The 12,566-nt window shown below is 39.0% G+C and overlaps 1 protein-coding gene across 3 annotated transcripts in view; it reads left to right on the top strand.

Moving 5' to 3' along the window:
- Positions 1–12,566, top strand: part of MAPK6 (mitogen-activated protein kinase 6) — a 43,399-nt gene that overhangs the window by 20,392 nt on the left and 10,441 nt on the right. For all 3 annotated transcript variants that reach the window (XM_066341390.1, XM_066341392.1, XM_066341391.1), the window contains exons 2-3: positions 3,302–4,487; positions 6,304–6,448. In XM_066341390.1, coding sequence (XP_066197487.1) covers positions 3,933–4,487; positions 6,304–6,448 — 700 coding nt within the window. In that variant the 5' untranslated portion in view covers positions 3,302–3,932. The remainder of the gene's footprint in view (positions 1–3,301; positions 4,488–6,303; positions 6,449–12,566) is intronic.

The raw sequence follows: 12,566 nt of genomic DNA, 5'->3' as shown, positions 1-12,566 counted from the left end.
GTGTTTTCACCCTTTTACTTATTTCTGGTCTATAATGCTTCTTGGTCTCACTAAAATTTAGGGGGCAGATATGGATGAGAGGGGTTTTTGAGCAGAGATCTCATTCTCATGGCTCTCTCTAATCTGGCTGCAATTTCTACTAGTGCTATTCTGTCAGATATTAGTGGTGTCATTTTTGACAAAGCATTATTTGTTTTGGATTATAATTGCTCTATTAGTGAACTAGAAATTTAAGCGAGTACTTAGAGATTTTATTTTTCTTATGTTAAGTCTATAGAACTTTGACTTAAAATGTACATTTATAAAATGTAAAAGCTTGACTGAGCTTTAAGGAATTTTCTACAGTAGGGCAGGAAAGTAGAACAATCATTCTATTTCAGGTGGAAACTAGAAAAAAAATTTCAGAAGTACTGGAGCCTTTGAAAAATAACTTTTTCTAGGATATTTGGTAGGGAACACAAGTATCAACATGTATACAAATAGAAAAAATTGACAGGGAACACAGTATTAATAAAAAACCTTTAAAGTCTGAAGTATTTAACTTTTAAACTTTTTACTACAAATTGACAAGCTAGAATTTTTAGGAGTCTGCTTTTTTTTCTGATTTCTGAGAAGCAGACAGCCTTGCAAATGTAAGAAACCATCTGTTATAGTAAAACAAAGAAAGCTATTATGCTGTTGCTTTTCTTCACAATATTAAAGCAGATACAAGAAGTGCTCATTTATTAAAAGACTTGAGGAATAGTGTCAATTTTTGTTAAAGCTTTTGTCATAAGGATCATTTATTCACTTTGTTCTGAGTTATTAGTATCATAATTTCTCTTTCATGTGTAATTTTTCATGTTAGTTGATTTCACAGAATTGAAGATTTACTCAATTTGAGGCAAGTGCTGTTACCTTATTATATTTTTTTAGAATCTTGTATTTCCACATGTGAAGTATGTAGGAATATGAAGCAGGGGAAATTTAAGTTAGATTTACTACTGAAACAGCTGATGTGCTTGAGAGGCCTAGCTGTTCTCTTAAGCCACAGATTAAAGTTGTCACATCTTCCTGTTCAGAATGGGCTGCTTTATTTTGTACTCTGATATGGTTTCTCATTGTCTTTAAATGATTGGCCCTTCAAATAAAGGAATTTGCCCCTGTACCACATTTTAGATCAAAAGTCAGCAACAGGAAGCCTTTCCATTTAGAGGTTAGGCTATATTATTTACATAAACATTTAAGTGAGCTACTACATTGACATCTGTAGTAGTTTCTCAGACATGAGATGCATACTCACCCCCAGTGCTAGTAGCCCCTCTGTTGGGAATAGTTATTTCCTAGCTACCCTCCCTGTCCCCTTTGTTTTATTTTTTCCACACCACTTTCTGCCTTCTGACCTGTATGTATGTTTTGCTTATTTGTCAGCCTGTCTTCCCCACTATAGTATGAGCTCTTCATATATGTACCACTCAGCTCTATAAAATTCTAATAATTTGTTATACTTCAGTTTTTCCAAAAGAAATAACACATTAAAGATATATTGAAGCATACTGTGTAATCTCACCCTGATCCTAATCCCTTCTCTCATCCTTTAAGGAAATTATGAATGTTATCAATCTAATATGGTTTTTATACTTTTGATACGTACATATGCACCCCAAAATAGCATTATGTTGCTTGTCTATGAACCTATTATAACTGATTTCAGCACGCACATTTTTTTTTTCAGCATGCGCATTTTTAACTGCAATTTGCTGTTTATTTATTTATTAGCCAAGGGGAGGGGAGACGAGACACGGAGACAGGAAGGGAGGGAGGTGAGAAGCATCAACACGTAGTTGTGGCACGCTAGTGTTCATTGATTGCTTCTCATACGTACCTTGTACAGGGCTCCTGCCAAGTTGTTTTGCTCAAGCTAGAGACCTTGGGCTTCAGCAACCATGGGATCATATTGATGAACCTGCGCTGAAGCTGAATGAGCCTCACTCAACTGGCAACCTTGAGGGTTCAAACCTGGGACCTGAGCATCCCGGGTCGATGCTCTGTCCACTGAGCCACCTCCAGTCAGGCTGCAGTTTGCTTTTCAAATTTTGTGTGTATTTAGTGATTTCAATCATCTCTATTTTTACTATCATATAGCAGTCCACTAAATCAGTGGTCCCCAACCCCTGGGCCGCGGACTGGTACTGGTCTGCAGAGAAAGGATAAATAACTTACATTATTTCCGTTTTATTTATATTTAAGTCTGAACGATGTTTTATTTTTTAAAAATGACCAGATTCCCTCTGTTACATCCGTCTAAGACTCACTCTTGTCCCTGGCCTGTTGGCTCAGTGGTAGAGCGTCGGCCTGGCGTGCAGGGGTCCCGGGTTCGATTCCCGGCCAGGGCACACAGGAGAAGCGCCCATCTGCTTCTCCACCCCTCCCCCTCTCCTTCCTCTCAGTCTCTCTCTTCCCCTCCCGCAGCCGAGGCTCCATTGGAGCAGAGATGACCCGGGCGCTGGGGATGGCTCCTTGGCCTCTGCCCCAGGCGCTAGAGTGGCTCTGGTCGCAACAGAGCGACGCCCCGGAGGGGCAGAGCATCGCCCCTGGTGGGCGTGCCGGGTGGATCCCGGTCGGGCACATGCCGGAGTCTGTCTGACTGTCTCTCCCCGTTTCCAGCTTCAGAAAAATACAAAAAAAAAGACTCACTCTTGACGCTTGTCTCGGTCACATGATACATCTATCCGTCCCACCCTAAAGGGCTGTCCGTGAAAATATTTTCTGACATTAAACCGGTCCATGGCCCAAAAAAGGTTGGGGACCACTGCACTAAATGACTATAATTCATTATTCTGTTGTTAAAGGTTTAGCTGTTTTTAATACTTTGCTGTTATAAAAAAAAAGTGAGCATTTTGCATGTTAGTTAATTTTCAAGCATTCTGTAGGAAGTTTTCTTGAAGAAAAATCGCCAACTCACAGGGGTGCTATTCTTTTGTGTTACTAAAGTTTTAACCCTCAATTCTAAAGAATTTTGTAAAAATACTTTGAATTTCCATTTCTCATTGGTATTTAAGAAATGATATAACCTAATGATCCTAAATATTATAGAGACTCTAGTGTGGTGGGATCTGGAGTTAAAGCCAGCGCATTGGAATTGCTTACAACGTGGGTAGCTGTTTTGTTTGAAAGTATTCTTAACATATAGTGACTATAAAATAAGTTCAATGTACCGGTAGTCGTTTATAGCTAAATGCCCCATTTGTGTCATTTTACAGAGTTGAAGACAAGAGCATTTCCTGCAGTGGTAACTATATTCTTTTTTTCTCATCCCTAGGTTGTATCAGAGTAAGATGGACGGTAGCTTTGATTGTGATTGTGGTGAGCTGGAGCCACCTGATCACTAACAAAAGACATCTGTTAACCAACAGCTGCCAGGGCTTCCTGTTGAAATATACAGCAACAAAGGAAGAAAGAAGCAAAACGGAAATAGTGCTTACCAGCACCTTAGAATGATGCTGCTCAGGACCAGTCCAACACTGAATGTATCTGCACTGTGAGGAGAATGTTCATAGAAGCCTGTTGTGTGCATATTTATTCACATTTTTGTTAAATGTTAAATCGTTTAGCACAGTAAATCTGAGTGCATAGTATGTCATTTCATTCCGTTTGAGTTTCTCGAGTGTTTTTTTTAAATGTCTGCAGAGTTGCTGCCCCTTTTTTGAACTATGAGTACTACAATCTTTTTAATTCTCAATATGGGGAGAGCTTCCTGAGCTTTACATCTAAGGGGAACTCAATGGGCCTGGTTGGCATATGCAATGAACGTCAAGAAACCATTTTGCTGTGGAAGTAAAATTATTTTTCTTCTCCCCTTTTGAAAGATCTTTTCTTTTAATGCCAGTTTTCTTTCTTGTTTACACAAGTTCAACAATTCGAAAGGAAAAGGCAATAGTAAGGGTTTCAAAATGGCAGAGAAATTTGAAAGTCTCATGAACATTCATGGTTTTGATCTGGGCTCTAGGTATATGGACTTAAAACCATTGGGTTGTGGAGGTAATGGTTTGGTTTTTTCTGCTGTAGACAATGACTGTGACAAAAGAGTAGCCATCAAGAAAATTGTCCTCACTGATCCCCAGAGTGTCAAACATGCTCTGCGTGAAATCAAAATTATTAGAAGACTTGACCATGATAACATTGTGAAAGTGTTTGAAATTCTTGGTCCTAGTGGAAGCCAGTTAACAGACGATGTGGGCTCTCTTACTGAACTGAACAGTGTTTACATTGTTCAGGAATACATGGAGACAGACTTGGCTAATGTACTGGAGCAGGGCCCTTTACTGGAAGAGCATGCCCGGCTTTTCATGTATCAGCTGCTACGTGGGCTCAAATATATTCACTCTGCAAACGTACTGCACAGAGATCTCAAACCAGCTAATCTTTTCATTAATACTGAAGACTTGGTGCTGAAGATAGGTGACTTTGGTCTTGCGCGGATCATGGATCCCCATTATTCCCATAAGGTATGTGGAAAGCCGGCTGAGACAGACCTTTACTGATATACATCATTAGGAATAGGTACTTTTGTATTTCCTTCATATATTGTGGCAGAATTTTTAGTTGTATTAAATTTTACATAGTACCTTTTTTCTAATATAGATCTTCCACTCACAGTCCTCTGTGTTTAAAATGAAGGTCGAGTGGGATCCTAATTAAATACAAATTTCTAAAAGTGCATGTTTATTTATTGTAATTGAAATTCTTCCTAATTTAAAAATGGAATATGTGTTTAGGGCAGAAATGTCCTATGAAGGTAAGAGAGGTTGCTATTTCAAATTTTAGGTCTTTTGTCTCTTTTGAGTCTATACTATTCTGTTATGCCTTGTTTAGGCAAACTTAATTTAGTTTGAAATCTAAATACACAAAGATAAAATAGGCAGTAAGACTAGCCAAAAGGACTTCCCTTTGTATAAGAAGTTTGTATTTTCCAGGTGAAATCTTGGTCTTTTAGTTTTCAAGTTAAGTGATTTATAGGACTCTGATGTTTAAAATATGCAAGCGGAGCTGCTTTGGTTATAGAGTAGCCCCAGGAGCCCTGCTTGCTTGGCTTCCCTTAGCACGTGTCCAAAAGAAATCATTTCAGTCACATTAAGTGTTTGAAATTCTTGGTCCTAGTGGAAGCCAGTTAACAGACGATGTGGGCTCTCTTACTGATATCTAATTTAAAAATCTTTAACACAGAAATTGTGTATTAAAATCAAATGGATGGGTAACAAGTATTGTGGATAGAACACTGAGCAGAGTTATACTATCTAAAATTAAGTTCAATTTTACTAAACTATATGACCTTAGACAGATTCTTTAATCTCTCTATCACCCTTGCAGATGGAGTTAATATACCTACCTTCACAATTTCTCAGGGCTTTGAGGATGAAATAAGGCAACATACGTATAACTGTTTTTGTCAGATGCTTTATAAATGCAAAGTAATAAAGTTGGTTAGGAATGGGATATGTAGTAGAGCCTGGTCCCTGGGTTGTCAGTAAGGAGATTGGCACTGGTTTATAAGTAGCACCTCTGGTACACTTTCCTACCTTTCTCTCACTGATTTGAAGCATGCCTGCTCCTTTGTTAACTTAAGTCTTAAAGTGAAAAACAGCTCATTTTCTGAAACATGTTTTGAATGTGTGGCCTAGAGTTATCTTGTATTTTGGTCAGCAGACTTCATGTGAACATCATCTTATAGATGGTATATCCCAGGGGGAGTTTAATCTCCATTTAACCTCATAAGTGCAAGAGCCTTGAAAAAAGATATAGAAATTAACAGTATTGTTTTAGGATTTCCCAGTTATTTTTTTGTAGATCAAGGATTTTTTTTTTTTTGTATTTTTCTGAAGTGAGAGGCAGAGAGACAGACTCCCCCGCATGTACCCCGACTGGGATCCATCTGGCAAGCCCACCGGGGGGCAATGCTCTGCCCATCTGGGGCTTTGCTCCGTTGCAACCAGAGCCATTCTAGCGCCTGAGGCAGAGCCATTCTAGCACCTGAGGCAGAGGCCATGGAGCTATCCTCAGCGCCCAGGCCAACTTTGCTCCAATGGAGCCTTGACTGTGGGAGGGGAAGAGAGAGACAGAGAGAAAGGAGAGGGGGAGGGGTAGAGAAGCAGATAGGTGCTTCTCCTGTGTTCCCTGGCTGGGAATTGAACCTGGGACTCCTGCACACTGGGCTGATGTTCTACCACTGAGCCAACCGGCCAGGGCCAAGGATTATTTAATGAATCAAGTTTTGTGTATTATTCTTCACAAAAAAATTAAAGTATGTTTTTGTTTCTTTTGCAGGGTCATCTTTCTGAAGGATTGGTTACTAAATGGTACAGATCTCCACGTCTTTTACTTTCTCCTAATAATTATACTAAAGCCATTGACATGTGGGCTGCGGGCTGCATCTTTGCTGAAATGCTGACTGGTAAAACCCTCTTTGCAGGTTAGAAATTTAAAATATATGGGGAACATTCGTAAGAGAAATAATTTTGCATGTCTCTGAAGAAAGATATAAGATTTGAAACAATTTGTTATATAGTATTAAATGTTAAAGATAAAATGATGTGTTTAATATTTAAAAAATTGAGAGAACTTATTCACATGTTCACTGAATTGCTCACTCAGTAAATTTAGTCAGAATTCTAATGTTTTGTATATCTTATTAATAAATATAATTTTGTGTTTCATAGATCCATAATACTTGTTGGTAATCTGTATTAAATGACATGTGAGTTGCCTAGTTCTGTCAGTTTTCATCACTTCCTGGTGAAATTTTTAGCTATTACTGAAAACCTAATAATTCTTTCTTTGCCTGTGCTGCTCAGTCATCCCTGTTGCTTGGGCTGCCATAGCCCGTTGCCTGTACTGTGTGTGACCTTTCAGAAACAACCAAACAAGTAATTTTTTGCTGAGTTTAGTGCTATGAAGGAGTCTAAAAATGTGAGAGAGAATTTAGTTAAGATGGGAAGAGGCAAACAACCCGTGAAAAACACCAAGTATCATAAAGCGAAGTATGAGTTTGTATATGTATAAAATTAGTAGCACAGACTACGAGAACTGCAAGCTTAGCTAATTAGTGATGGCTGGAACAGAAGACATAAAGGAGTCAAAGGGTTTTTCACTACATAGGAATAGTGAAGAATTTTGATAGGTGAAAAGAGAGAGAAAAAGTGGAATCTATTTAAGGTTATGTGTATAAATAAGGGCATGAGCCTGGTATGTTGATGAATCAGTGAGAAAAGTTTGATGAAAGCAGAGTGCTAAATAATGAATATATTTATGAATCTGATGGGGCCAGAATACTTAGAAAGTAGGCAAAGGGGTTTTCTTTTAAAAACTAGGAACTAGTAGGTTACTGGTGATTTTTTTGGTTAGAGAAGTGATATGATGATGATGTAGGTCTTTTTCTCTCTTTTGACTTACTTTTTTTTCATTGTAACCAATCTTTGAGTAGCCCTCCCAGTTTGTGCTAAGAGCAGAATGAAGGGATTGGAACAGTCTGCATACAAAAAAAGCATTAATGAAAGAAAGATCAGGGTGCATAACAGCATTGTTGAAGAAAGGATACTCTTAAATATCTTTTAAATATTGATACTTATAGCACTCAGCTTATATAACATTCACCAATACTTTGTAATTTTTTTCTCTAAATTCATCTGAAATTTTCTTTCATGATGTGTGATAGTGATTGAATTTCATTGTAGAAAACTGAGAAAATACCAGTGATCACTGGAAACTATAAATTGTTAAGTGAACTGAATTTTTTCCCAAGGAACAACACTATAATTAGAGGACATATTCCTAATATTTAAGTACCTTCTGGCTTATATAAAATAATTACTGTATTATTCATGGCCATGTGACAAATTACCTCAAAACTTAGTGGCTTAAACAACAGTTATCTCACAGGTTGTTTTTTTTTTTATATATTTTTTTTTACAGGGACAGAGAGAGAGTCAGAGAGAGGGATAGATAGGGACAGACAGACAGGAACAGAGAGAGATGAGAGGCATCAATCATCAGTTTTTCACTGCAACACCTTAGTTGTTCATTGATTGCTTTCTCATATGTGCCTTGACTGTGGGTGTACAGCAGACCGAGTGACCCCTTGCTCAGCGACCTTAGGTCTGAGCTGGTGAGTTTTTTTTGCTCAACCCAGATGAGCTCATGCTCAAGCTGGCAACCTTGGGGTCTCGAACCTGGGTCTTCTGCATTCCAGTCTGACACTCTATCCACTGCGCCACCACCTGATCAGGCTCTCACAGTTTTTGTTGGTCAGGAATTTGCGAGTGGCTTAGCTAGCTGGTTCTAGCTCAGATTTGCTTAGTCAAGACGTTGGTTCAGGTTACAGTCATCTTTCAGTCATCCATAGTCATCTTGCCTGAGGTGGGAGGTTCCGCTTCTAGATAGCTTACTCACATGACTTTTAGCAGAAGGCTTGAGTTTCTTCACAGTATAGCAGCTGGCTTCCCTGGAATTGATGATCCAAAAGAGACAGCAAAGAATGTTAACATATCTTTTTTTAATAAGTTCTATCAAGATAATAATTCACAGAGCACTTGTTTTGTTGCCTCTTGGGGTCATGCAGCTCGCCGGCTAAATAAATCCTACTTCCTTAAAAAAAAAAAAAAGATAATAGTTCATATACCATACAGTTCACCCACTTAAAATATACAGTTCAATATATTTTTAGTGTATTCACAAGGTCTTATAACCATCTAATTTTAGAACATTTTTTTGCCTCCTGGAAGATACCCTGTAAACATTAGTAATGTCATTTAATAACTCTGTGCTTAACTATTTGAAGAAATGCCATACCATTTTTCAAAGCAGGTATACCATTTTATATTCTCCTTTGCAGTATATGAATTCCAGTTTCTCCATATTCTTACCAATATTTATTTAAAGTGTAGCCTGTCCTATTGTCTGTCTTTTTGGATGTGAAGTAGCAATATGAAGTAGTATTTCATTGTGGTTTTGATTTGCATTTCCCTAGTGACTAATGATGCTGAGCATACTTTTATTTACTATATCTTCTTTGGAGAAATATCTGTCCAGACTTCTTGCCTACTTTTTTTTTTTTTTTTTTTTTTGTATTTTTCTGAAGTGAGAAGCCGGGGGTGGGGGGAGGCAGACAGACTCCCACATGTACCCAGTCGATATCCACCCAGCTTGCCCACCAGGATGCGATGCTTGGCCCCTCTGGGGCGTTGCTCCACTGCAACCAGTGCCGTTCTAGCGCCTGAGGCAGAGGCCATGGAGCCGTCTTCAGCGCCCGGGCCAACATTGCTCCAATGGAGCCTTGGCTGCGGGAGGGGAAGAGAGAGACAGAGAGGAAGGAGAGGGGAGGGGTGGAGAAGCAGATGGGCGCTTCTCCTGTGTGCCCTGACTGGGAATTGAACCTGGGACTTCCACACACCAGGCCGATGCTCTACTGCTGAGCTAGCTGGCCAGGGCCTCCTTGCCTACTTTTTAATTGGGTTGCCTTTTTATAATTGATGTGTAAGAGTTCTTTACATATTTTGGATACAAATGACTTATCAGATACATGATTTGCATGTTATTTTCTCCCATTCTGTAGATCATTTTTTTATTTTCTTGATGGTATGTTTTGAAACACAAAAGATTTTCATTTTGATTAAGTCCAGTTTATCTGTGTTTTTCTTTTGTCACTTCTGCTTTTGGTGTCATATCTATGAAACTGTTGCTAACCTCTGTAAGAGTTTTATAGATTTAACTTTTAAATTTAGATCTGTGATCTGTTGTATTAATTTTTATGTATGGTGTGAGGTAGGGGTCCAACTTCATTCTTTTACATGTAGCTGTCTAGTTATTCCAGCAGCATTTGTAGAAAAAATTATTTTTTTCACCATTGAATTGCCTTGAGCTCCTTGTCAAAAATCAGTTGACCATGAATGCAAAATACCTTTTTGTGACTTAGACTCACAAGTCACAGCCCTGGTCAGTGGTTCAGTGAATGAGTGTTGACCTGTCGTATGAACATCCTGGGTTCACTTCCCAGTCAAGGCACACAGGAGATATGAACATATTCTTCTCCCCCCCCCCCTTCTTTCCCTCTTCCTCTCCTACAACCAGTGGCTTTATGGTTCCAGCATGGCCCTGGGTGCTAAGGATAGCTTGGAACTCGAGCATCAGCCCCAGATGGGGGTGCATGGGAGTCTGCCTCACTATCTTCTCTCATCTCACCTTAAAAAAAAAAATGAAGAAGCCAGTCACTAAATACACCTCACACTCAAGAGGAGGGGAATTAAATTCCATCCTTTGAAGGGAAGAGTATCAAAGTATTTATGGACATAGTTAAAGGCTACCACAATGGTATTGTATCAAGAAAGCAAAAATTTAACTTGTTTAATTTTAAGTCATTTAGATCATGCTTCAAGGTGTATGAAATGTGGTCAGAATTTACTGCTGTTTATTATACAAAAAAAGGTAGCATATTTTAAATGTTCATTTGGCATATTCAGACATTGCTTATGCATAGCAACAAAAAGAATTAGATTAGAAAAACCACCCCTAAATAACATAATTTTGATTATGAAATCATGTAAACATTAAACATTTAATGGAATTGTTTGTGAAATTATTTGAAAAATTCAGTTATAGTTTCCTTCTAATGCTTTGTTGGTAGGTTTGTGAACCATTCAATAAAAGTGGCGTGAAGGGAGATCTAAGTGTTTTAGGTATGGGCCTCAAAGGAACTGAGCAATAAATGGCAAGGATAAGCATTCATTGGAAATCTGTGTATTTTTAACCTATAGAAAGTGTCCTAGCCTTATTTTTTGGTACAACTTAATATATCACTTTGATTTCTAGTAGTTTCTCAAATTATGGAACTCCTGATAGTTAGTTCTCCCTCATACTTTGTCTTTAGGCTGTCTTTCTCATCATAGTAAACCAGAGCTACTTTTTAGTTGCTCAGGCCAAAATCTTGGCAAGTTGTCCTTCACCATTGTCAGTACAGATCCTTTGGACTTTTCCTTTAAAATATATCCAGAATCTTAACTGCTTATTATTATCTGTGTCACCACCCCTTCGCCCCAGTTCAGTCAACCATTAATTATGTCTCTCCTGGTCTAATGCACGACCTTCTGACTAGCTTTCCTGCCTCAGTATTTGTTGTCTAAGTCTCATTACCACATAGCAGCCATAGTAGTTCTCTGAAAGCAGAGATCTGATCATGTTATTTTCCTGCTGTAACTGTAATGGCTTCCTATCCAATTCAGGATAAAGCAGACCCTTGTGTTCTGGTACCACACTGACCTCATCTGTTATTTCACCCCAGCCACTCTGCTGCAGTCACACTTGCCTAATTGTTTCTTAGACATGCCAAGCCTACTCTCTCTTCAGGGCCTCTGTGCCTTTTCCCATCTGCCCGGAATTCCCTTCCTCCATATGAATGTATGGAGTGTTCCTTGATTTCCTTTTTTTTTTTTTGGACAGATAGAGGGACAGATAGGGACAGACAGACAGGAAGGGAGAGAGATGAGAAGCATCAGTTTTTTGTTGCGGCATCTTAGTTGTTCATCAATCTCTTTCTCATATGTGCCTTGACCAGGGGGCTACAAGAGCAAGTGACCCCTTGCTCAACCTTAGGCTTTCAAGCCAGCAACCATGGGGTCATGTCTATGATCCCATGCTCAAGCCAGTGAGCCTGCACTCAAACCAGTGACCTCGAATTTTCAAACCTGGATCCTCCATGTACTAGTCAGTGCTCTATCCACTGTGCCACCACCTGGTCAGGCAATTTTCAACTTCTTAGTGAGTTCTTTCTTGATCATCTCTGTATTAATCATCCTCTGTACCCCTTAGCTTACTCTGTTTTTCTTCATAGCATTTGTCACCATTTGACATAAATGTTTACAGTTACCTGTTTTCCTCCACTAGATTGTAAACTTCATGAAGGTAGGGATTTGGTTTGTTTTGTTTCACAGCTATATTCTAAAGTGCCTTGCTCAGAATAGGCACTAAAGAAAAATTTGAATGTTGGATGAATTTCTAGAAGTTGACAGAAAAGCAAACTGAATGTTTTTTGGTTTTTTTGGTTGCCCATTTAGCCTAAAGTTTCCTCCTTTATTTCTTTAATAGTGGTCCTGAAATGCTACTGCGTAACACATAACTAGAAAACTTTTTGTTCTGAAAATCTAGTTTGACCTTTCATTTTATTGATAGTGAAATCAAGTCATCACCAAGTTAAGTATGTATTCCCAAAGTTATAGACAGTTAGGTAGCAGTACAGCTAAAACTAGACTCCAAGTCCCTTGAATTCCAACTCATTGATTTTTTCAGTACTTTGTGATAACTTAATATACCAGATGTCAAAAGTCAGTTTCTTGGCCCTGGCTGGTTGGCTCAGTGGTAGAGTGTCAGCCTGGCGTGCAGGAGTCCCAGGTTTGATACCCGGCCAGGGCACACAGGAGAAGCGCCCATCTGCTTCTCCAACCCTCCCCCTCTCCTTCCTCTCTGTCTTTCTCTTCCCCTCCTGCAGCCAAGGCTCCATTGGAGCAAAAGTTGGCCCGGGTGCTGAGGATGGCTCTGTGGCC

The sequence above is a fragment of the Saccopteryx leptura genome, chromosome 6 (genome assembly GCF_036850995.1).
Source record: "Saccopteryx leptura isolate mSacLep1 chromosome 6, mSacLep1_pri_phased_curated, whole genome shotgun sequence".
Taxonomy (NCBI): domain Eukaryota; kingdom Metazoa; phylum Chordata; class Mammalia; order Chiroptera; family Emballonuridae; genus Saccopteryx; species Saccopteryx leptura.
Note: the sequence above shows the minus strand (reverse complement) of the source record. Positions and strands in the feature narration are given on the sequence as shown.